Here is a 25463-nt window from a genome sequence, read left to right as displayed (position 1 = left end):
GATGGCCCAGTGTATATACTACATGAGCATCTGGTAGCTTATCCTTTAGATCAGCCATCCTCTCACACACAGTTCTGTGTTTTATGGTATTCCCCTTTGAGTCTCTGAATCCGTTCAGCTGACAATGATTGAGATAATGATTGTAGGACTGGACAAAATAGTACAAATCCCACACAATCAATGTGAGCTGTTCTGGATTTTCCAGTGCCAGGATAAGAGCTTTAAGCTCAGCCAACTGAGTGGTACATTCCCCCAGGGACTGAGTGTAGGTTTGTTGAGGGTGAAATACACCATCCTTCATCACTCCATTCACAGCTGTGCAAGCGGCTGATTATTGATGTTTTGTAGCTACAGCTGGTTGTGCTGAACCATCAGTGTAAATGACAGTTTGGTATCTGTCAAGTGGCAAGATGTTAGTAGGTACGGGCTACTGTTTGTACTGGAGAAATTACTGTTTGAAGTTTTGGGTCAAAGATGTAGTCGGCATCAGTGGCAGTCAGGGAGGATGCCCATTGCATCCAACGTGGATGCAATGTTGTAGTGTTAGGAATGCTTGCTTTGCTGACGGCCTCTAAGGCCGGCACCAGGGTAACAACAATAATGAGTTTCCCTTGGGCAAGTGACCTCTCCTTCATGACAACCATCTGTGCAGCGGTCACAATCTTTTCTGTGGGTGCAAAACGTTGTTCTGGGTTTGAGTACAAACATGAGTTGTTTGCTATGGGTACCTATGTCACCTTTAATGAAGGTGACATAGGTAAACCCGATGGCACCAGTAATTATTCTGTTGACCATATTTGTTTTGTCACGTGTGTAAGTGTTTTGCTTCTGGCATATCTTGCTGCATTTGTAAATATACATATTTATGTATTATGGCAATTACATAAATCCCTAACCAGGGCGCATTATGTTCCTGTCAAATGTAAGTGAGAAAAGGACATGATGACAGTACCTACGTACATCACTGATAATGACGCCTTCTCAGAGCTGCACTGATAAGCAAAACATTTCTTATAAAATGTCCGCAACTGCAAAGTGCTAAAAGAAATAATGAAATAAATGTGATGAAACAGAGCATGCTATGTTTGTAAAAGGTTAGCCGGTAAAAAGGGCAACAGGCCTGCAAGCTGATGGCTAAGCTGATTCCTGAGCCTTGTGGGGAACTAACATGGATTCACCACACATTGACCAGCTAATACTATTTCAAAAGTATGATTTGACTGATTTGGGACAACATTCTGGGCATTGTCTGCCTCTGGTTTACAACCTGTGCAGGTCTCTTTACATTAGGTGCAGACTCAAAATGGGTCATTCCTGAATTCTGAATGGGCTGTGGCATAACTGGAACCATGACATTCTGGGCTGTATTAACAATTGGAACTGTCCGATAAACCACTGGCACCTGTGCAACATTAGCAGTAGGGATGTTTAGGGTCATCTGAACCTTGCTTTGTGTAACTGGGGCTGTGGTTATACTCTGGAGTATATTCTGATTAACTGATTCAGCTGCATTATACGGTGGGAGCAATTCTGCAGCAACTGAATTATAAATTCACCCTCTGAATCGTTTTTGGTGTCTGCTACCTTTTTGTTTTCTTCTAACTTCTATTCTGGATCGTCTTCAGATTTCTTTTTGGCTTTAGATTTAAAACTTCCACCACCTTCCTGTGTAATTGCTGGGAATACCTTTACTGCATGTAGTGTATCTGCTCTCCACATTCTCTGCTCCTCATCCCATCTAGCTTCTGCCAACGTCTTTTCGGCTTTCCTCATTCTCCTTTCAAATTTCTGAGCCTCTTTCTGCCTCACAACTAATTCCCAAATGTCAAGTGTTCCAAACTGTGCAGGTCTAGGAAGGGGTTTCGACTCCTGACACAATCCCCTCAAATTCTCTAATACTCTTGAATTAAAAGTTCTGTAACAGGGAAAAGCTAATTTACCTTACTTCTCAGTTGTTTTACACCATTGATTTACCCAAAGACATGCTGAAACTCCTTCTTCCTCCATTACTTCAAAAGCTGATGGTCCCCCAGGTGGAATATGTTCACCCTCTCTAACTGGACTAAAGACATCTCCTCTCAGCGCACTCCTTAAAGCTTTAAAAAACTTCATTTTTTTTATACAAATCTAATTCACAAACACAAATTCTGTGAAACCAGGAAGTAATTTATAATCCCACAAACCTTTTCACAAGCTGTTCTCAACATATAGCAGCGCAGTCTTGTCCACCAATCCATGCACTGCTTTTCTTACCAACTGAACAGTCCCAGCATATACCAAATGAAATCACACACTCTGCACTCTGCAACTGCAACTCATTTTAGAGCCATCTCATGCACCTCTCAAGTAAACACCTAAAATGCAAATATTGCAAGCACAAAAACCAAACCTGTGTGCTCACTACGAGTAGGATTTAAATGCTCTGAAAGCTGTACAGCTTCACGTCTGGCTGTGGCTTTCGCACATGCCCAACTAAGATTTGACCCTCCAATCTCACTCCGGTTGATACAGATTCTCCCTGTGCACTCAGGATTCACCTAATGCCAACCAACAACTCATACACTCATGGAAGCTACTGGTTTTGTCGACAGCACTCAATTGATCAACACCTCACTGCAGACAATAAATTAACCAAGTGTCTTCATACACTTGTGAGCTACTCCGGAGTATTAAGCCTCGCAAGACCCGTAAACAACAACAACAACCATGTGGCCAATTTGTTTAGCACAAAGTGCAACATTCCCTTGGGGTATGCCAACTCCCCACTCTTACCTGGAGTACGCAAAGTCCCTACTCACTTCAGACACTTCACTTCAATTTTGACCAAGAGCATTGCATGTGCAAACTGTACTCAAAACACGTACCTTAAGCTTGTAACACAATGCTGAAATGTCATCAACCCCTACGCTTCACCAAGAACAACTCACAATATGGACAAATTCTGACTTCCCTCTTCATAAGCAAACCATACCTCTGCTACCAAAAAATGCTGGAGTGCCCACAGAGGTCTTCTTCCCGCCTTGGGTTCAGAAACTACAAGTGCTCTGGTGAGACACCATATCTTATCCCACCATTAAAGCCGACTGGATATTGGGACTCATTGAGGAGTGTGGTAGTCGGATTCATTCAACACACATCAATAACATAAAAACTGTAAACAATTCTAGACACCATAAACAATGTAAACACCAAATCAAACTCCAAACTGAATAAAGTTTCAAAGCTTTAGTACAATCCCAAAAGTCATGTAATGTATATGGTGCTCAAAATTAACCCCTTCCCCGCCATGGACGTAATGGTTACGTCCATGGCAGCGCCCGTGTGGCGCCATGGACGTAACCATTACATCCTGCAACCGGCCCTCGGGGGAAGCGCCCCCGACCCCCCCCCCCCCACGTGACATCAGCGCATGCTGACAATCAGAGCCTCCCCCCATCGCGCTGGAGGCTTAGCTTCCAGCACGATCGAAAGAGAAATGCTTTGCATTTCTCTTTGGATCACGTGGGTGTGGCCCAGAGAGGCTTCAAAGGGAAGGAAATGTATTTCCTTCCCTTTGAAGTCTCTCCAAGCGTTTCAAAAGCCGGATTGCTTGCAATCCGGCTTTTGAAACGCCCACTAGACACCAGGGATGTTTAATTTTTTTTAATTGGCATAAGGGAGCGAGCCCTTGGGCAAGGGTCGCTCCCGGGGGGGCATTTTTTTTTAAGGCCTTTTCTGCCCCCAGGGGGGGGCAGAAACCTCTATGCACCAGGGATACATTTTTTTTTGTTGTTTTTTTTTTGTTTTAGGTGTGGGGAGCGACCCCTTAGGCAAGGGTCGCTCCCATAGGGGGCAAATTATATTTATGCCATTTGTGCCCCCCACAGGTGCAGATAAGCCTATTTTAATTAGGCCGATCTGCCCCCAGGGGGTCAGAAACCTCTAGGCGCCAGGGCAATTTATTATTTTTTTTTTTTAAGAGATGGGGAGCTACCCCTTAGGCAAGGGTCGCTCCCCGGGGTGGGGGTGGGTGGGTGGAGGGACATTTATTTTAGGCCATTTCTGCCCAACCTGGGGCCGGCTGAGCTAGAGGCCAAAATCCACAGGTAGGCACTTTGCAAAAAACACCTCTGTTTTCTGTGAAACTATGTGATGTGTCCACGTTGCGTTTTGGGCCCTTTCCTTTCGTGGGCGCTAGGCCCACCCACACAAGTGAGGTACCATTTTTATCGGGAGACTTGGGGGGGAACGCTGGGTGGAAGGACATTTGTGGCTCCTCTCAAACTCCAGAACTTTCTGTCACCGAAATGAGAGGAAAATGTGTTTTTTGGGCCACGTTTTGTGGTTTGCAAAGGATTCTGGGTAACATAACCTGGTCAGAGCCCCACAAGTCACCCCATCTTGGATTCCCCTAGGTCTCTAGTTTTCAAAAGTGCACAGGTTTGGTAGGTTTCCCTAGGTGCCGGCTGAGCTAGAGGCCAAAATCTACAGGTAGGCACTTGGCAAAAAACACCTCTGTTTTCTTTTAAAAAAAAAGTGATGTGTCCACGTTGCTTTTTGGGGCATTTCCTGTCGCGGGCGCTAGGCCTACCCACACAAGTGAGGTATCATTTTTATCGGGAGACTTGGGGGAACATAGAATAGCAAAACAAGTGTTATTGCCCCTTGTCTTTCTCTACATTTTTTCCTTCCAAATATAAGAGAGTGTGTAAAAAAGACATCTATTTGAGAAATGCCCTGTAATTCACATGCTAGTATGGGCACCCCGGAATTCAGAGATGTGCAAATAACCACTGCTCCTCAACACCTTATCTTGTGCCCATTTTGGAAATACAAAGGTTTTCTTGATAGCTATTTTTTACTCTTTATTTTTCAGCAAATTAATTGCTGTATACCCGGTATAGAATGAAAACCCACTGCAGGGTGCAGGTCATTTATTGGCTCTGGGTACCTAGAGTTCTTGATGAACCTACAAAGCCTATATATCCCCGCAACCAGAAGAGTCCAGCAGACGTAACGGTATATTGCTTTCAAAAATCTAACATTGCAGGAAAACGTTAAACATTGCAGATTTTTTCACCTCAATTTCAATATTTAGTTTTTTCATTTGTTATTTTCTGTAGGAAACCCTTGTGGGATCTACACAAATTACCCCTTGCTGAATTCAGAATTTTGTCTACTTTTCAGAAATGTTGCGGTTTCTGGGATCCAGCATTGGTTTCATGCCCATTTCTGTCACTGACTGGAAGGAGGCTGAAAGCATAAAAAATCGTAAAAATGGGGTATGTCCCAGTAAAATGCCAAAATTGTGTTGAAAAATTGGGTTGTCTGATTCAAGTCTGCCTGTTCCTGAAAGCTGGGAAGCTGGTGATTTTAGCACCGCAAACCGTTTGTTGATGCCATTTTCAGGGAAAAAAACCACAAGCCGCCTTCTGCAGCCCCTTTTTCCCATTTTTTTGAAAAAAACGAAATTTTCACTGTATTTTGGCTAATTTCTTGGCCTCCTTCTGGGGAACCCACAAAGTCTGGGTACCTCTAGAATCCCCAGGATGTTGGAAAAAAAAGGACGCAAATTTGGCGTGGGTAGCTTATGTGAACAAAAAGTTATGAGGGCCTAAGCGCGAACTGCTCCAAATAGCTAAAAAAAAAAGGCTTGCCACCTGAGGGGGAAAAGGCCTGGCAGTGAAGGGGTTAAATTATAGACATACATGAAAAACCTTGGCTGACCAGAACATTAAAGAGTGACCGCCAGGGCTATAGTGGCGTTAGCACCACCAACAGGCTGACGGTACTAGTCACCTTATTTTGAAATCAGCGGTTCTGCCACAGTAGCACCGCCGGGGCAGTCGTAATCCGCTAGGGCAGCACTGCAAGCAGCGCTGACCTGGGGATTTCGACTCCCCTCACCGCCAGCCTGTCCATGGCGGTAAACACCACCATGGACAGGCTGGCGGTAAGGGGACTCGGGGTGCCCCTGGGGGCCCCGGCACTGCCCATGCACTTGGCATGGGCAGTGCAGGGGCCCCCAGGCATAGACCCATCGCGCATTTCACTGCCCGAGTTTCGCCCACTGCACATCAGCATTGCCGCCGGCTCTATTATGAGCCGGAAGCAATGTTGATGTGACTTTTCCGCTTGGCCGGCAATTACCATCCGCTGGCCCAGCGGAAAAGTTGAAATAGGGAGCCAGACATACCGCCAGCAATGGCGGTATTCTGGCACCCGCAGCCTCGGCGGTCTTTAGGAAAGCCCACCGAGGTTGTAATGAGGGCCTAAGTCTACTAACCATCAATGCCATTAGACACACCAAAAGAATGAAATAAATTAGCAAAACTACAATATGCACATTAATTTGAAATTTTAAAGCAGAGGTTATCAGTAAATCATCATTCAGTTAATAAATTAGTTTCAGAGCTGGGCCATCCTTATCTCTAACACAAATTCGGGCTTGCATGTGTGGAAACGGACTAACACATGGGGGGGAAAAACAAAAAGACAAAAAGAATGTGGAAAAATCATGTAACTAGGGTAACTCACTATAGAAATATGCTGGTGTAATTATCTAAGCTGTAAAGGAAACAAATCACATTTAGTTTATACCTCTGCTCATGGGACAGCAGATGGGAAAGTCTCATCAAATAGAGCTTTCACCTTCTCGTGACATCCGTAGACATCAACATTAGGACAGTGCAGAACAGGGCTGCACACAAGACAAGGCAGCAGTTCAGAATTAAGTTGGGCATATTTGTACAAAGTAGCATAAGCAAATGGGGCAATTAAGACTAAAAGGAAACTCATAAAGGCTAATTATGGCAGGAAATTTGGAGCGGGATAGGCAGTTGACAGCATGAACACCCAAGAAGAGCTCTTAGGCTTCTGCAGACAGCAGCAGACTCAAAGCAGGAGTAGACCGACTAGACTTTCTAAAGTCCCTCACTAAATAGAAATATCCTTGGGTTTTCGATTGGTCTTCCAGATGGGCTCACCTTATGCACATGTTTCAGCATCCAATGGTAGCCACTGACACCATCAAGGTTGCAACTTTTCTGGATTTTCTCAGAAAAAAGCATTGTCCTCTTAATGAATTCATACAATTCCTCTGAAATATTACATTTTCTAGTTGATTGTTACTTCTGGATCTTTCTCACGATACACAGGATGAGCTGAACAATTCTCACATGAAACTAATAAGACATCCTGTCTTGTTCGACAGCTTGAACAAATATTGTTACTTAGTTAAGACTGAAACATGTTCTCCGTCTTCAATACAATAGGACATTCAACATCACATTAGCAACCTATGGGATTAATTCAGGCCAGAGGGAACAGAAACAAGCATTTTCAATGCAACGGGGCTCACATTTGCTCAAGTTGGAGCTATTTGTAAACTGCTAACCTAACTTTACTTGCCACACAAATTAAAAGAAAAAAAAACACAGCACGTTTGCGCTATGTAAAATGCAGCGTGATCGCACTGCAGGGAAAGTTAACAGATAAAGTAGTCCAGAAACCAGGCTCAAAACATTGAGCCTCATATGTTTCTAGTAGTTTACCAGTGCTGCATAGGCGAGCTAAGCACCGGAAAAGGCATGACGTATGCATGCCTTTCACAAATGAAAGCAAGCTGATTTTAAAGAGCAAGCCCAGGGACCAATGAAAGAGACTGAGGTGACTTGGGCGTGGTTTGAAGCCCAAAGAGAGATTACTTTATGGACGGAGCGCTTTGCGCTCGCCCATAACAAAACAAGTAATTTTCCTCGAAGGCAGCAAAAATGAATCTTCAGGCCTAGTCTAGCTAAGAAAACTTAAATGCATGTTAATACAATTAAAACACATAAATCCTATTGTGCACCTTACAATTTGAATCAAATAAGCAAAGCTAAATTATTTAATTTAATTGCAAAGATTATTTCCGACATATTAGAACAATTTTTGAACGTGCATTTATTTTTCTGCACACATGTAACTCATGTTAGTAATTTGAGTCAATATAAGTATGATTAATTAATGTTCATTTAGTACTCTCAGTATGCTTCATTTCTACTATTTCTCCTAAAAGTAATACTTTCAAAGTTAATTCTAATCAATAATTCCTTCAAATGTAAATGCACAATATCTTTCATGTTAAAACCTGATGTCAAATACAAGTGGAGGCCACATTGTCCACCATAAATGAAACATGCACATTTTACATTTCCATGTTAATTTCTCTGTTAACCTTTTAAATGAAGATTTGTAAGTCACCATGTGCTAACTTCTATGGTACTAATCTATTAGTAAAATTCGATCTCTCTCAATAGATGGAATCATTTTTCTAAAAGTGTAGCCTAACCTAGAAAATGTTCCCTGAGATAGTCTTCAATGTTGTTCTGAAGGTAGTGCCCATTATGCAGGGGGTCAGACAGGTTGTCTTTTTGATGTTTTATTTTTTGTCGTCATTGGGTATGCTAATTGCAAATCATCCCCATGGAACATGTCTTGCTCAAAAAGGGCACCTATGCCAACTAGTAGGATGAGAAGTTTTATTAGACTATCTATTAAATGATATTCCTTTTTTCACACATTTTTATTGAGGTTTTAGATTTCCCATCCTTTGCAGGTACAAATATTATCAATCAACTGGTATTCCTTGTGCGGGTTTTGGAATTGAAATGTGACTGAATTAGCTTTTGTCTGTGACTGGGTGATGGCCTTTGAAGTTCTGAACTTCTGCAAGATGAGGATTTTACATTTAACACAGTTATTATGGTTAAAGTTCAACATCAGAAGTCCATATATTATGTTGGTATACTTCTTTATTGTGTGTAGGAATTGGGGATGTTTAAAATGTAAGGTACACTGTTTGATTTTAATTTTTAATTTGCCCTGCCATTTTTGGTGGAGAGAAGCACACACATTGTAGGTTGTTTGAAATGCTTTCTAGTGTATCATTTAGTACAGGCATATCCATCCTTCACTTCCTGTAGTGTCTTGCATGATTTAGATCTGAACCTTTCTGGCTTCCAGCAGACTCTGTATCAATGTGACATAATTGCTAGAATAGAATCTGTTGAAAGCTTGGTTTAGAATGTTGGAGTTCAGAGGTAGACACAGAGGAATAAAGATGTGATTTATAGCTCGGTGTGTGGCATAGTCATTGGCAGATACCCAGGCTGGGGAAGGCGCTACACTACCAACTGTAACATTTAGAATGCAATGCATCATAATCAGCTGGTTTAGCTCCAGTTAGCATTGTAGTTTTCAGGTAAATTCAGACCCACTGGAGGACCAAAACCCATAAGGAACAAAGATGTCAGGTCACCAGTGCTTAATTTGTGCTTTTTGTTTCCAGTGCGGAGCACCAGTACCTACTTTTGAGGGCCGGCACTTATGTTTTTTTGCTTCAAGCATTTACTGCACAAAAAAGACACGTGGGAAAGACTGAGGAAGAGAAAAACGAAAAGAAATTCACAATGGGAGTAAGCTCCGTGTTCGCACATGTCATTGCAGCAGCCCTGTGTTTAAGAGGAGGGCTTTGGGTACCGGCATGTTTTTATTTATAAATTAAGCACTGTAGGTCACCCTTGAAGAGAAAAGCAAGAACTTAAAAGCAAGCTTTCTATTAAGCAGCCCCAGACTCCTTCCTGGCTCAATAACTTGAGCATCATTTGGTTACGCAGCATGGTATCGCAAAACCAAAACAAACTTCAACTGTACTGTTCATTTTTTCATCTGTAGTCCCTTTAATCAACCAAGACACACTGCATTTGGCGCAGAGCAGGGATATTTATAAATTAGCCTACAGGTCCTGTTTGCAGGCTGTTCGCACGCTTCCTCCTATTTATAATGTAAAAGGAGTTTAGGGTTTGATGGAGTTTGAAGTAATTGTCTCCTTTCTTGTTGTCAAGCAGGTACTGATCTCGATGGGAAGAAAGTGTTGATAGTTGGAGCTCCTGGACCCTTGGAAGCGGTTTTGCTGTGCCTTCTACAGAGGAAAGGTGCCATGACGATGAGTTGCCAGTGGCAAGTGCCGCGTCTGCAGAATAAGGTACTGTTTTGGATGAACCTTACCACTGTTTCGTAAAGCATTTAAAAAAAATATATATATATACAATAAAGAGCTTGTTTAAATCGTGTTTTCCACCAGTACAAATAACTTTGTGCTTTTCAGCTCAAGGCACGAGGCAAGTTTGTTAAAAGTTTTGGCATGCTGTGTTTTGTGCAAAATGAAAAACAAGGCAAATAGGTCTCCTATTAAGTGATTTCAGAAAAATGGTAGAGCTAAAGTATTTAGGCAAGTGTTGCTTGAAAAAGCTCATTTTTATCATCAAATTAAAAATCCAGCGCAACGATGTCATTGCACTTCTTGAGGTAAATCAGCTTTATTAAACTCAAAATGCATATGGGTTACATACTAACACAAGATATGTCACAATGATAATGATATAATTTTAAAAAGAATTGTAAAAGCTGTTTAACATTTTAAAAGTATAACATGGGGACGAAACAATGAAAACGTAACAAGACCATTTACAATGCGAAAGATACATTGGATCTTCAACAGCTAAATAAAAGAAAAAAGTAATTCAATAAAGCATAAATTTAAGCTAAATTAAAATTCACTCAAGAACAGAGAAAATAAAGAATTCATGGTGGCTTAAAATTCTCAGATAATGTACAATTAGTAGAATTACAAGCAACAGCATAAAGATAATCAGTCAAAGGTAACCAATACAAATCTCTATTTATGGAAGGGCAGCATAAAGAGGTAAAAGCAATATCTAGTCTATGGTAGTGGCAAACATTATTCCACCAAGCCTTATAGGAAATGTTGGATGAATTTTTCCAATTGAGAGTAATTTGTTGAAAGGCTAAAGCTAACATGAGATCCAGCAAATTTAAATTATCATCATCTGAAACAATGTCAGCAGAGAGACTACCTAGAAAAAGCACCAACGGAGATAATTGGTTTGCAAATGAAAAACGCAGGTAAGCTGACACCAAACTTTTTTCTCCAAAAAGAGACATTAGGAGGACATTAAAAAAGGATATGCATAAGATCTCCCTTTGGGCTATCGCAGGACCAGCAATTTGAAGTGGAGGATACAGAAAATTTTGCTATAGTAGAAGGGGTAAAGTAAAGTCTGTGATAAAGAAAGAAAAGTGACTGTGTGGTAGAAGCTGATCTAGATATTTTATAAGATCGATGCCACACCTTCATCCAAAAGGAAACAGTCCAGGTACATCCCAAATCCAATTCCCATTGAGATTCAATTTTAGATTTAGGACACGTCAAAACAGGAGACTGAAAAAGTTTATAGATAGTTGATGCCTTAGGATACGAGATAAGAAAGGAGGACAAAGAAACGGGTAATTCCAAAGAAGGGGAAGGCAAGGAATAAAGTACATCAAGAATAATATTAATAAGAAGATATTTAGGCATAAATGAATTGGGACAATGAAATAGAAGTTGGAATTGTGAAAAAGAAAGTGGAGTATCATTGGAGAATAAATCCTTGACCCACGCTATATTTTTGTCGCCAGGATTTCCAAAATAAAAGTTTTTTTATTAATAGTGATAAGACAATTATGCCAAATAGGGGAATTCAGAAAAGAGGAATGAGAGACAGATGGAGGTAAATAGTGAGAACGCAGAAGAGAACAATTATGTTTAAGAAGCAGAGAGGAGATAAGCGAAATATTATAGGAAAAGAATACCACCTCTCTAGGGGAAAAAGGCAAAAAGAAAAGAACATTCAATATCCAACCATAAGGGAGTAAACCTAGAGCCTGACAGGGAGACCCACCTAGAAGCTTGAGGCAAACAAAAGGATTTGTGATACAATCTGAAATCAGGAAAATTGACTCCTCCCTCCTGTTTAGAATGGCGAAGATGACTAAGAGAAATTCTAGATTTCTTATTGTTCCAGTGGAATTTAGACAATCTGGAGTCCAATTGTGTGAAGAAAAAAAAAAGTACCAGGTAAAGGAAGCGGAATCATGGATAGGATATATAAAATGTTAGGAGAAATCATCATTTTAATAGTCAAGACGACCCAACCAAGATAAAAATAAGGGATTCCATGCCAGAATCGATCTATCAACTTTCTCTAAAGCATCTAAAATATTTACTTCAATGGACTTTTTAATGGATGAGGTGAACCAAATACCTAAATATTTAATCTTGGAAGAATTACAGTGAAAACCAGTGATATCAAACAATGCTTTAAAACAAAATTTTGTTAGAGGGAGGATTTCAGTTTTATCCGAATTTATCTTATAACCTGAAATCAAAGAAAAATCCTAAATTTCCCAAAGTAGAAACGGAATCGAGAGCTCAGGGTTCGAGATATATAAAAGTATATCATCTGCATATGCCGTTAATTTTAACTGTTTCTCGCCATACTGGAAACCTTCTATTTTAATGTTATTTTTAATACTGGATAGAAAGGGCCCTAGAGCTAGAATAAATAGGAGTGGAGAGAGCGGACACCCTTGACGTACACCTCTGCGTAATACAAAATATCTAGACAATTTCCCATTTACCAATATCTATGCCATTGGGGATTGATAAAGCAAAGAGATAAATGAAATGAAATGAGGCCCTAAACCATGCCAGGCTAAAGCTTTTAATAGAAAAGACCAGTCTAACCGGTCAAATGCTTTCTCAGCATCTATGGAAATTGCCGCTAAAGAATACGACCGCACAGAAGCTTTGCTGAGTACATTAAAGAATGTTCTAGAATTGTCAGAAGCAAGTCTACCTATGACAAAACCTTTACTTACAGGTAAAAGGGTATCAAGACGTAGGGCTAATAATTTAGCAAAGATTTTATAATCTGTATTGAGAAGAGAGATTGGGCTAAAAATTTTACAGAAGTATGATCCTTACCGTCCTTTGGAATTAGGCAAATCGAATCTTCCTGAAATGTGCACCCTATACAAGCAGAAACCATGAAGAATTGAAAAAGCTGAAAAAGTTTGGGAAGTAAAATGTCAGAAAAATGTTTTTTTTAAAAGAATTCCACTCTAAATCCATCCGGACCATGAGTTTTACCTTTTTTTTTTTTTTAAGAGATTGAAGGGCTTTAAAAATTTCTAACAAAGTAATATCTGCTTCACGTGAAGTAGCATCAACCAGTGTCTTATTAGGGTTTGGAATATTCTTTAAATAATCATCAATCTGTGAGGGGGTCGGGACTGACTCAGGAGTATAAAGTGTCTGGTAATAATTAATGAATTCAGCTAAAATATCTTCATCCTTAAAAAGGGACTCACCAGTATCTGAAACTATAGACTTCACATTATGGCGTTGCTTTCAAACTTCTAAATAATTAGCCAGAATCTTCCCTGCTCTATTTCGACCTCCATAATAACGGGCACTACTACGTAGAAGAAAAGAGGAAGCATTATCCATTGAGATTTTGTTAAATTGCAGCTGTGCCTGAATAGGTTCTTGTATATTAAAATTGGAGGAGAAAGAATAATATTAATGTTCTAACTGTTTAATTTTGTGAAGCGGTGCTAGATGCTGGCCATTAAAAGTTTTCTTTTAATTAGAGTCAAAATTTATTATATGACTACGAGCCGCAGCCTTAAACGAATCCCATAACAATTGTGGAGAAACGCGTCAATCTTCATTAAATTGAAAAAAAAATTCTGCAATGGCAACAAAGGAAGTGGAAAATATTGAGTCAAGTAATCAAAGAATTATTACATCGCCACCTATTGGATTTGGGATGCACCGGGAGCAAGTCAAAATCTTTAATGACTGGAGCATGATCAGATCTTACCATAGGTTCAATGGAGGAGTTAATAAGATTTTGGGATAATGTTTTAGAAACAAAAATATGGTCAAGTCTAGATAAGGAGCCATGTGGTGGAGAATAAAACGAAAAATCCCTATTATCAGGATTACAGGTTCTCCAGGAGTCAAATTACGTGGTGAAAAAAATGCCTTAAATTGTTTATGCATTTTATGGGTAGAAAATGTAATTACAGATTGCCTATCTATAAAGGGATCAAGAATTTGATTGCAATCCCCTCCAATAAGAAGAAATTCATCATTATAATGCAAACATTGTTTAGTAATATTAGGCCAGAAAAGATAATCTGAATTATTTGGACCATAAATATTACCAATAGTCATTGTAATCCCCTTAATACTGAGCCTCACAAAGAGCCATCTACCATCAGGATCCGAGTCTTGCGAAATAACATTAACTGATAATTTTTATGGCAGAGCACAATTACACCATTTTTCTTTGTAGACGAAGGTGAAGTAAAAACATTGCCCACCCAACCTTTTTTTAAGTTTCAGAGCTTCAGAATCCGTCAAATTTGTCTCTTGTAGAAGAACCAAGTCTGGATTATATTTAGATAAGTGGGATACAATTCTCTGCCTTTTAATTGGGTTAATAAATCCTTTGACATTTAAGAAAACTCTGAATTTACGTCACATAACCATATATATACACAAAAGGCCTTGTACCATAAATAACAAAGTACATATAAGGGAAAAGAAAACAGAAAAAAACAAAAAGAGATAAGAGTAAAGGGAAAACAGCAGGAAAAAGGATGGAAAATAGTCAATAAAAAAAGACAGTACATGTCATATAAAGACGACTGCAAAAACATACCTGAGATGAATGAACAATAGGGGAGGGGTGGTGACAGCACAGACTGAAGACGGCACAGCAAGGGAACGGAACGCATCAATGGACAAAGGTTACGAGCAAAAATAATGATTATAGAACACCAGGAACCTGTGAAAAGAAAACAATACATTAACATAAAGGGTCTGTAGTCACGTCAATATAGTATACTGTATAAACTGCATATGAAGGACCATCAATTATATCGCAGTAACAATGAAAGGGCATAATAAATTAAACGTATACAGTCAACGTGTAGAAGGACCAGCTGTTTCCATAGAATTTGTAGAGTGTAGTCTTAGAAAATCATGAACTGCAGGAGAGGTATATGAAGTGGTCTTGTTTTGATATGTCACTTTGAACAAACACGGATGGAATAATCCAAAACGAGCTCCCAAGTCACGAAGCTGTGGACGAAGATCCAAAAACTCTCCTCCGGTTTGCTGTAGCTTTGGACACATCCTGTGAGATGAAGATTTTACTTCCCTGCCAAGAAATTTGTTTTTTGGCTTTCGCAACGTTAAGAATTTTCAATAAATCAGTAAATTCAAGAAAGAAAATAATCATTCCTCTTGGTTTGCATGTGGAGGAATGCTGAGAACGGTGACCAATGCGGTGCGCTCTTTGGATGTTCAATACTGTAGAACATGGTAGGCCCACCAACTGTGGAAAGAATGAGGCAAAAAATGAAATTGGGTCACTCCCTTCAAGACCCTCCGGTAATCCATAAAGGCAAAGATTATTGCGTCTATTTCTGTTTTCCAAATCCTCCGCAAGTGTCTTCAAAGTTGCCACTTCCTTTTCCAAACTAATAATTTTATGTGTTTCATCCTGCACGTCGCTGACTTTGTTCCAAAGCAGAGACTCTCACTTCCATTTGAGACCACTTAGAATCAAGATTTTGTATCCGAGAATGAGTTTCTTTGATGAAAGGACGCCATGCACGTATTTCGTCAAGCACAAGTGCAAGAGAGATCGGCGAGGGAGATTTTACTGGTGAAGGTGGGTCCTGTTTGACCCTCTTATGAGTGGTTGTAGAAATATTCTGAGAAACTTTAGGCGAAGAAGAAGATGAGGAAGACATCTTTGACATGGAAGAAGACGCTGCAGCAGTAGTATCCAATTGTAAAAACTGAAAGTTTGTCAGCTGAGGAGGACTGATGCAACAGAGATTTTTATTTTCTTTAGTTTGCCCATATAAAAATAAAAGCCTTCAATAAGGAAACGAGTGACACCGGAACTCCAAAAATATGTTAACGAGACAGCAAAAATAAATTACGAGGCTTGCGCAAAAAAGAAAATCAAATATTCAAAAAAGTATAATGTAATGGTGAGCAAAATTAGACAAAATGGCCGCACTCATGAGGAGAAATAAGAAAACATAATTAAAGAGTCAGGAAATAAGCTAGGCAGCCCTAAAAAGGATGAAAATACTCACCAAAACATCCCATAGCTGTTATTGTTGAAGCGTCATTAAAAAGAAGAAAAAAAAAAACGGCTCCGGCAGTAAAAACTCGCCTGACGATGCGCGTAGCTCCGTAATTAGGCGGCCATCTTGGTCGGCAGCTTGTGCGCACTCGCATGTCATTGCACTTCTAACAAAGCATTGACCATGCCAATCATTTTGGAGTATTTTTTGTGAAGCGGTATTTACCAAACTTCGCTAACATAGCAGAAATGCAGCATGACCGCCAGCAGTGCAGTATTAACAACTGTCTAACATCCCCTGACTGAATACAAAGATATCAAATGAACAGTGAGGATCTAGGAATTTGAACCTATAGTTAGCTACGGCCTTATACTGCAGAAAATCTCCTCAATTCTGGTTGTGCTTCTTTAAAAAAAAAAAAATGGAACAAACCTTCACCCATCAATTTACGTGAATACTTAATCATTGGGTTGCTCCTCATTCGGACCTTTTATATGGTACTAGAAACAGACTCCAAAGTTATAGTACCGGAGTGATGGTGGCCGATTAATCACCTTTCTTATCCCCATTTCTGATTATTTGGATGCTACCATAGATCTGCAAACAAAGTGGTTGTGGATTACCTATACACAGTTTTAATCTGCATTTTCCAATCCCAGCATAGTCTCAATAAATCTCAATCTAAGAGCTCCTATAACTTTGGTTTGTTAATTTGATATCTATATATTTAAATCAGGAAGATGTAGTCTTTGGACAACCCACCCATCTCTTTCCCTATGAGTCGTCCTCATCTTCGGCAAACATTTTCCTCAGGTTATCCATCCTCTGTGGCTTCCGAAGGCCTAGTTTTTAAATCTAAAAACTAACGTAACATTACAATGCATTTGTAGTTGATTTGGTAAAGGAGCACGAACCTTGTTGCAAATCATGTTTAAAATGGCCAATTTCTGCTCAAATTATTAGCTCCCCTCCCCCCCAAAAAATAAGCGGCATTTGGAAATGGTTATTTTATTTTTTCAAAGCCATTTCTCTTTTGCAATGCATCTTTGTGCATAAAAAAGGTGAATTTACTTTTTTTAAATGCATTTCGTGTATGCCATATTCAGTACATGTCAGTGGTGAAGATGAAGTAGAATATTGTGGACTGAACTGAGAAACAGAATTCGGGTCTACTGCAGGCCCTACTGACATGCCAGCTGCCATCTCTATTATACCTATACATTCCCACTATTGAATGAGGCGCAAAGCACCATAATGTTACGTAGACATCTTCCCCTTATGGAGCACTCCACGTCGAGGTGAGCAGTGATTGTCAAATGTAGAGAAGTTCTTTTTCGTCTGCTATTGAGTAGACAGGCCTGCTGGGCAAGTTGGGGAGAGCTGCTCCTGCCCATTCTGAGGCACCCAAGAGCTGGGGGGGCACTAAGTGGGAAGCAGGAGGTTGGGGCAGTTGTTATAGGGTCCCCTATGTACCCCCTGTTGTGCTGGATATTGTTTCGGGGTACGAAGGAAGAAATTGATTTGTCAGCAAATGCCCACCACCGGCCCAAGCATTATGCATTATTGAAGGGGCCTCATTATTGGTAGACGAGGTGGGTATGTTGACAGACTAATAAATGGATAGAGGAGGATGAAAGCCAGAGACCTCACACTCGGTAATGTAATCCATTTTGGTAATTGCTTATTACACGCCTTATTTACTGAAATGTTAACTATGCAGATTTCTACTTTTTTTTTTTTTTTTTTTTTTAACCCCTTTAAACTGGAGTGCACTGTTTTTGAAGTCACGATGATACTGTCAAGATGCTGCAGTTCATAACTGATGCTAAATACCGATTAATTTCCCACAATGCTAATTAAGGTGGTATTCGCTGAGTCTGCGACCTCCATAGGCGATTGAAGGTAAACTAAATAATGTACATCCGTGGGACGGTAGATAATTTCAACATTAGGACAGCTGAAGTGCCTGGGACAGAGTTTAATACAAATCTCAAAAAACTACAATACACTGTAGCAAAGACGATTCTCAGAACAGCATGAGCCCCCTATGGCCTGTGTAAAGATGCAAGACAATTTAGTTACCCCCTAGCAAACGACGAGCACCAGTCACGAGTGATCACAGCTAGCATGCTATAAGTGCACAGTCCCTGGTCAAGGGGCTACTTCACAGGACTCTGACTGTCTGCAAGCACGCACAGGATTCAGTAAAGATTTGCTCTCAGTGCATGTTATATTACAGAGGTGGCCGTGGATGCTTGTACAGCCTCTAATGTAATACTGAGAGCGCCAGTGTGATATTAGGGGGGCGTTCCTGTATACTCATTTGAATTGAGGCGTGGCCCCATCCTATGCAAATGAGGGCAGCACTTTGCCACTACACCCACGCTGTATTATGGACATTTGTGCAGACGCAAAGAGGCAGTGAGGAGGGTCACTCCCTGCGTGCCACAAAAAGGTGGCGCACACTGCGTGCCCTAAAAGCTACCCTTTGGAAGGGATTGAGGGGAGTTCTGTGAACCTCTTCCTGCAGGCTGGTGCATTCACTCAGTGCACCCACGTTCAGGGAGATCTCTCTCCCTTTCTTTGAAGTACAAGCGGGTGTCCTCAAAAGTGTAAGAAGGGGAATCTTCTTCAAGCACCGTTCCAGTTTCGCACTAATGGCGCTGTCATGGGACAGGCATGAGTTTGTGGCTGCTCCGGGGAAATGCAGTACGTGTACTGTTGTGGTCTGCGCCGAGTACTTTGGGGGCAGTGCGCTCTTAGAATAATACGGTCCGAGGAAACTGGAAATGCCTTAAGTATGCACTTTCTGAAAGAGCGTTAACTAAACGTAACTCTGCGGACCAAAAATATTTTGTTTCTGGCAGCCTTTTCTCTGCTGATGCCTACGCCTTGTAGGTCGATGGGTTCATGTGCTGTTGTAATTGCTAGAATTTAGTGATCGGTTTGCTAAACCACATGAAAAAAACACTTTATGTACTTGGTCAGTAAGGATTTGGATGCATCCAAGCATGTGTTGAACAATGATGGTTTTTCTGTCTTCCATAGTAAAAACCTATACTATTTATTGAACTGTGTGGTACTTACCTACGTGGTAAACAGTGTTGTAAAGGTTGTTAACCTTGCGCAGCACGGCCTAGCCGAGGCTACAATAAAGAGCTATCCTATTGAAGATCAGCACTAATACAGTTTTCTGACTGAATTGATTTACTAGTTTCCTTCCACTCTGCTTGTCGCTCCACTGTGGGTTTTGAGAGTGCCCCCCACCCCCTTTATGTTGCCTAGTTCAATGTCTTGCCCTGAAGACAGCTTTGTTGGTAGCAATAACTTCAGCATACAGTGTTTGAGAACTTAAGGATGTATCAGTTTGTCAACCTTTCAGTTTTCTACCCACATACGTCAGTTATTTACACCTTCCCATCTTTCTGAACCAGAGTGGCTTCTTCATGTCACATGGCTCGCTCTAAAACCCCTCCATGTTTCTTCCCTTCACATTTGACTAAGGAGCAAGAGCGACTGCATAGGCTAGGCCCGGACAAATACTGTGACTAAACCAATCCCACTTAAGGCAGAATCGGTAATCAGGTCTTTGTTTGCTTTGCTAGAGTTAAGAAAAGCCGGTGGTGACCAAATATACAATTTTGGGCTGTCCTCCTCTGATAAAGCTGTGCTATGACTAACAAAGACCCTCCAGAACACATTCATGCCCACTCCTCTGGTTCTATAGCTGCCTCCATGGCTCTCTCAAGGAATGTCCCGGTTTCTGACATTCATCACCTTGCTACATGGTCATCTCTGTAAACTTTTGCCAAGCACTGCTTCCACAAGTTTCAGACACTCAAAGATTGCTATTTTGCCTGAGTCCTTTTAATGACAACCTTGGTTAACCGGAACAATTCAGGCCCTCCTCCAGGGTATTGCTTTCTGACTCACTGGTTAAGATGTTTGGTATTGGTGGGTGCATAATCTTCCCACATATTCCTCACATCCCATAAGGAGGCTGTGCCGTGGCTAAGGTGAACACGTCCCTGTAGGTCTCTACGGACATTTTCTAGTGCTGGACTTTTGTGTGCTAGCCTAATGCAGTATCGGTGTTATAATCTTGTTTTGTTTCAGTTGAACTAATTAGACCATCGCTTCTGAAATCAGTAAATTGTAGATGAAAAATCTAGGAGTGGCATTAGTGTCCATAATTACAAGTCTGGTGCTCAGCCTTGCCTTGACAAAGATCACAAGTTCACATGATATGTGCGGTCCTGGTTGCTCCTCTCTCAGTTCCTGTCTGTATGCCCCAGAGTCTCATAGAAGAAGTTCAGGAACTGACTCAAAACCCAGTGTTCTGTCCAGAAGTTTCTTTGCGGCTGTACAACCCTACTGGGCGGGGCCTAAGAGCTTTTGCAAGTGGAAAGCTATCTGAATCCTGCAGGCATAATTCATAACGTGAGTAATCTATGGAAATGTCAAGTATCCACTTGAAAAATGTTTACATATGGTAAGTAACTTATTGTTTTGTTATTTAGTGGGCATTGTCTAAAGAATAACACTGCGAAGGTGTTTTAAGTTACATTAGACATATCGTATTTGAAATACTGCTGAACCAGCTATGTGTTTCCTGTACGTGCCACTAGATGGCAGCAAACACAAAAGTATTTGCTTTTTTGATCACCGCTCGCTCTGGTAGAAATGTTTGTACCGGACTAGATTAGCCTGGGAAAATCGTAAACCACACTAGCTCAGCAACTGTGTTTGTGTGAAGAATTACCTCACTCGCAATCTGATGTTTTTGCAGTTGTCAGTTTTTGCTAAATCTGTCGTCTAAGAGAATTGTAATCTCGGTTTCGTATGTATACAAAAGAGATATCCAGTGTGTTCCTCAGCATGGTTTTAGAAGCAATTGTTCTAGTGCGCACTCGTATCATCAATTATAACAAGTTTGTATAAACATATGCGTTATAATCTTAGTTAGCAGAATCATAACAAATAAAAACGAACGCTCCGGGACAATACAGGAAAGTTCCATTCCGAAGTTCGCTTTACATTTCTGAAAAGGAATTCTGTTTTCAGTGTCGGCCGCAGTGTACAACCTTATCCGGCCCTGAGGTGCAAGGACCTTTTTATGGCTTTGCAGTTGGTTGAGGTGGTAGAATCTCTTGCTTCTTGAAATGTGGTTGAGTGGACAACGTTCCCACCCCATTTCACACTTACTCTGTATTTATGAATATATTTTTTACCTTCGTACATGTTGTGGTACAACCCATTGTAAAGATATAAGAATACCCCGATATGTTAAAGGGTGTACAGTTCCATCTGAGTAACCATATCCGCGCCAGTCGGGGCACAAATCCCCCCCCAAAAAAGAATTAACCAAGTTATACAGTATACAAGCGACATCTTGGCGCGTGCTTTCACAACGTGTGACATCTCAAGTGGCATTACAACCATAACCTCACAGGAAGTGACATCACAAGAAGTGACATGTGATCTTAAGACCTCACACACATATATGGGGTAAAGACAGCTGCTGCAGAGAGCTTCGTATCAGCCGTAAATCTCCGGGAATAATAATGGTAATATAAGACTGGTGGTTAACACATTTGCTGGAGAGATGTGTGCTCTGTCTGGTCCGTTTTGAATTAAAGTAGCATGGAGGTTTAACACATTTCCTGCAGAGCACATCATGACAGATATTTATTTTATGAAGATGGTTAATTGGGCTACTGTTGGGAGATCCTTTTGTTACTTGCAGTTCATAAATTGTAATCCTTCCGATTTAGCACAGTGAACTATGATGGACATGTGGATCCTACACCTTGTAACCCCCACTATCCTATGTAACACATCCTGTACATAGATTTATACTTTTATGATTTATTGTCAGTGCATATGTAAAGCGCTTTGACACCCTGCATTGGGATAAGTAGTGCTATCAAATAAATAAAACAAGATAGTGATATTTAAATTGCTTTTTGTGTAAATACAGGAACAGACCAGCATATTGGACATTCTTACTCTGCATGCATTGTCTTAATTACCAGGACTGACCCAAGTCAAAATCATGCTCCTCTTAGGTATCTGTGAAGTGACCACACCGTGTGCTCTTGTTTCCCCTCCATTGCAGCTAGGTGGGAGGCTCCAGATAGCTCCAGCGAGAACAAAAGAAGGCCTGACTTTAACTTTCCGCCTTTATTTTGGCCCCAGCTTGAATTTAAAGTAAAAAAGCCTCCTCGCTGCCTGCACAGTGCTGCTCAGAAGCAAAGCAGACAACCTGTAGGCGCTGCTGAATGTGTTATGTGTTTAAACATTACACTGGGACGAGTTCAGCATATTACAGTATGGCCACTTGGTATGGTGGACGGCGTCCACCTTGTGAAAATAGTGGTTACACGCTCTGGTGCCAGTCGACTCAGTGCACCACCTGCCTTCCTGCCCATCATCTTAGTGTTGTGGTAACTCGACTGTTCAGTGTTACTAGTATCCACCTCTGTGCATGAGTGTCAGCAGATCCTGAACCTTGAGTCTCTGGATCTGTCATTTGTAAGTGCAAAGTGGGGGTGAGCAAAATTAACATTTGCTTCTGCTTGAATGGCAAAATGTCAGCAGAATTCCACGGAATTATGTAAACTGCACATTCTTCATTTCCTCTGTGTGAAATGAGCCTTTGCATCAGTATTGGGCACATTTAAAAAAAAAAAAAAAAACAGTACTGCGAACAGCTGCTCGTTTTCTGTTCTTCCTGTGAGTTCACAGTAAATTGTTTATAGCAAATGGCATGTAATTATGCAATGTGGCTTAACAGTGTAATTTCAGGAATTTTGCATAAGAAGCGCAATGCGAAATTCCCCAAACTACGCCGGTATCATTCAAACTTCACCCAGGCCTACCAAAGATGTTTTTTATTTTTTTACTTTATTTATTGTTTACAACTTGTTGGATCTGTGATTGCAAGAAAATGTGACTAAGGTCTAGTGGATGTATATGTTGAAATGACGCATACATTTCCTTTTCAACAATTAGTCCTCTGTTATGCTTTAGAAATTGCGATATAATTGGAACAAGAGACTTGGCTTTGTAATTGTTGTGTGCCTTTTGGAAGAACCCATTCATAGTGTATGTGGCTGCCCACTCTTTATTGCCCATGGTACTAATTTTCGCTCAATTGTTTTGGCAAATTTTCATGAGCTTTTAGATAAACACACATAATCTGTATGGAGGAAGTGCAGAACGCCACTCTTCCTCTCAACCTTCCAGTATTAATAGCGAAAAGAATTGTTTTAATATGTGTTGATATGGAAGATTTATCAAATTTGGTGCGTTTCGAATATTCTAAACTAAAGATATATATTCATTTGTTATGTCACGGCCTGCTTGCTCTTTTTTGGAAAATATAGGTTTTGTGAATAAAGTCAAACATGTCTCCATGTTTGTCCTCCAAGTATCCCTAAAAATGCTCCAAGTGGCCACTAATTTTCCTGATGGCTTAGTTCCTGAATTTTTTTATCATGTGGTCTCTTCAGCAGGGAAAAGCTGCTTTTAGTATCTTAGAACTGTAAGTGTTAGGACGTCGTGACTAGAGGCAGACTTATGAAGGACATTTCTTAATTAATCTGGGAGGTGTTAGGGTTTGGTTTTTAATGGTTATTGGAATTTTTAGAGTTTAGTTACTTGTTGTAGGGTGATGAGTAAAGAAGTTAACTATGCGCTCCATGTGTGCTGTGGTCTTGCACCAGCTACTGGGCTGGGGAGGACACAACTGGCGATGAGGATGGGATACATGCCCTGAAGAAACAGAAGTGCTCTCCCTGAGAGTTTGCAAGAAATGGTAAACTGCTCATGCGTGCTTCATGCGCTCAAGCCAAAACAAAGGATCCTGCAGTTGGTGTATGCAGAGTGGACGTGCCACTCATGCCCTAGGAGACCCCGTGGAAAATGTAAAGGCCCAACGAGCGAGCACATTTGGAAAAGCCTGCCACGACTTACCGACAAGGTTAATGGAAAAAAAAAAAGTGCTGCGCCACAACACCAAACCATCAGTCCTACAAAGAAAATGCTAGAAGCAGTGACAACCAGGTACAACATCAAAGGCAACGGCAATCCGGGATAACGCTAGAAGGGAGTGACCACCAGGTATAACGTAAAAGCCAGCGACAGCCAGATGTAATGCTAGAAGACAGCGACAACGAGTTATGAGAAATTTGCTTAATAACCGGCCATAAGACCCCAAATTCGGGCAAGGTGACTTCAGAGTGATCAAAAAGGTTGTGCTAGACAAAAGCTGCCAGGGACAAGGAAGATGACAGCCATTGGTCTTGAGCACAACTCCTAAGGTTTCCTGCAACTGCCTCAAGAGACATGGAATACAGTGCTGCTGCACTCTTGAAGCCTCCATCACTAATCAATACCACCAAAAACCAGTATATTGGCGGCAGATGGACCATGTGGATCAAGGCTTTTGATGATTTTATAGATTTGCTGGAAGAAGCAAGTAATGAGAAAATCATTAGGTACTTAAAAAAAAAAAAAAAAAAAATCTCGCTGGTGATGGAGTGAAAGAAGTGATAAAGAAACTTTCACAAATTGAGACTATGTTTTACAGTCATAACAAAGAAGCGATTAGAAGGCAAGTTCAATCCGATGGTAAACTTAGACTATGAAAGGTACATTTTCAATCAAGCAAGACAACAACTTGGTGAAACGAAGGATGAGTTTGTTGAAAGATTTGAAGTGCTCATCAAACATTGCAAATTCAGTGAATATAATGATGAAAAAGCCATGCCTCTAAGAGTCATTGAGGGTTGTTTGTCGGACTCCTTCAGGAGGCTCATGTTTCAAGAGACACTCAATCTAGAAAAGGTGTTATTGGTGGCGAGAGTTGAGGAAAGAGCCAATCGGCAAGTTGCTGACAGGGAAACTGGAGTAGCAAAATGTGAATTGGCATCAGTCATGAAAAGTAGACACCAGCGCCAAGCAGATGCCCGTCAGATGACCTCCTCGGAAAAAGAAAGACTGTTTCCGATGGTGATTTTTATTTTCACATGAGAATAAACATCCAGCCATTGGACAAACAAATAAAGGGTACGTAAAAGAGAACCACTTTTATAACCATTTGTAAAGCGAAGAAAGAAACCAACTGCCTCACGGCAGGAAGAGAAGATGGATGCCAGAAGTTTCCAGAAGAGTCTTGTCACGCCCACAGAGACAAAAACGACCTCAACTGCAACAGGTAGAAAATAAACAAAGTAGATTGCCATCAAGATCATTCTACAAGAGTTCCTTGATGTCACCATTGAGGGATAGTGAAGAGGGTGAATGTGTGATCATAAATAAAAAGGAACAACATGCACAAGTGGTTGCCCTTTATTTTTTGTAATTGACATTGGTGCATTGATCAGCATCATGCCAGTTGAACAATTTCACACTATATT

General features: G+C 40.7%; 1 protein-coding gene across 3 annotated transcripts in view; it reads left to right on the top strand.

Moving 5' to 3' along the window:
- Positions 1 to 25463, top strand: part of MTHFD1L (methylenetetrahydrofolate dehydrogenase (NADP+ dependent) 1 like) — a 1484080-nt gene that overhangs the window by 231657 nt on the left and 1226960 nt on the right. Inside the window, exon 7 of one of the 3 annotated variants that reach the window (XM_069234289.1) lies at positions 9870 to 10006. In XM_069234289.1, coding sequence (XP_069090390.1) covers positions 9870 to 10006 — 137 coding nt within the window. Of the gene's footprint in view, positions 1 to 9866; positions 10007 to 25463 lie in introns of those variants that run through there. The other 2 variants (XM_069234288.1, XM_069234290.1) reach the window with 2 other exon arrangements.

The sequence above is a fragment of the Pleurodeles waltl genome, chromosome 5 (assembly GCF_031143425.1).
Source record: "Pleurodeles waltl isolate 20211129_DDA chromosome 5, aPleWal1.hap1.20221129, whole genome shotgun sequence".
Lineage (NCBI taxonomy): Eukaryota > Metazoa > Chordata > Amphibia > Caudata > Salamandridae > Pleurodeles > Pleurodeles waltl.
Note: the sequence above shows the minus strand (reverse complement) of the source record. Positions and strands in the feature narration are given on the sequence as shown.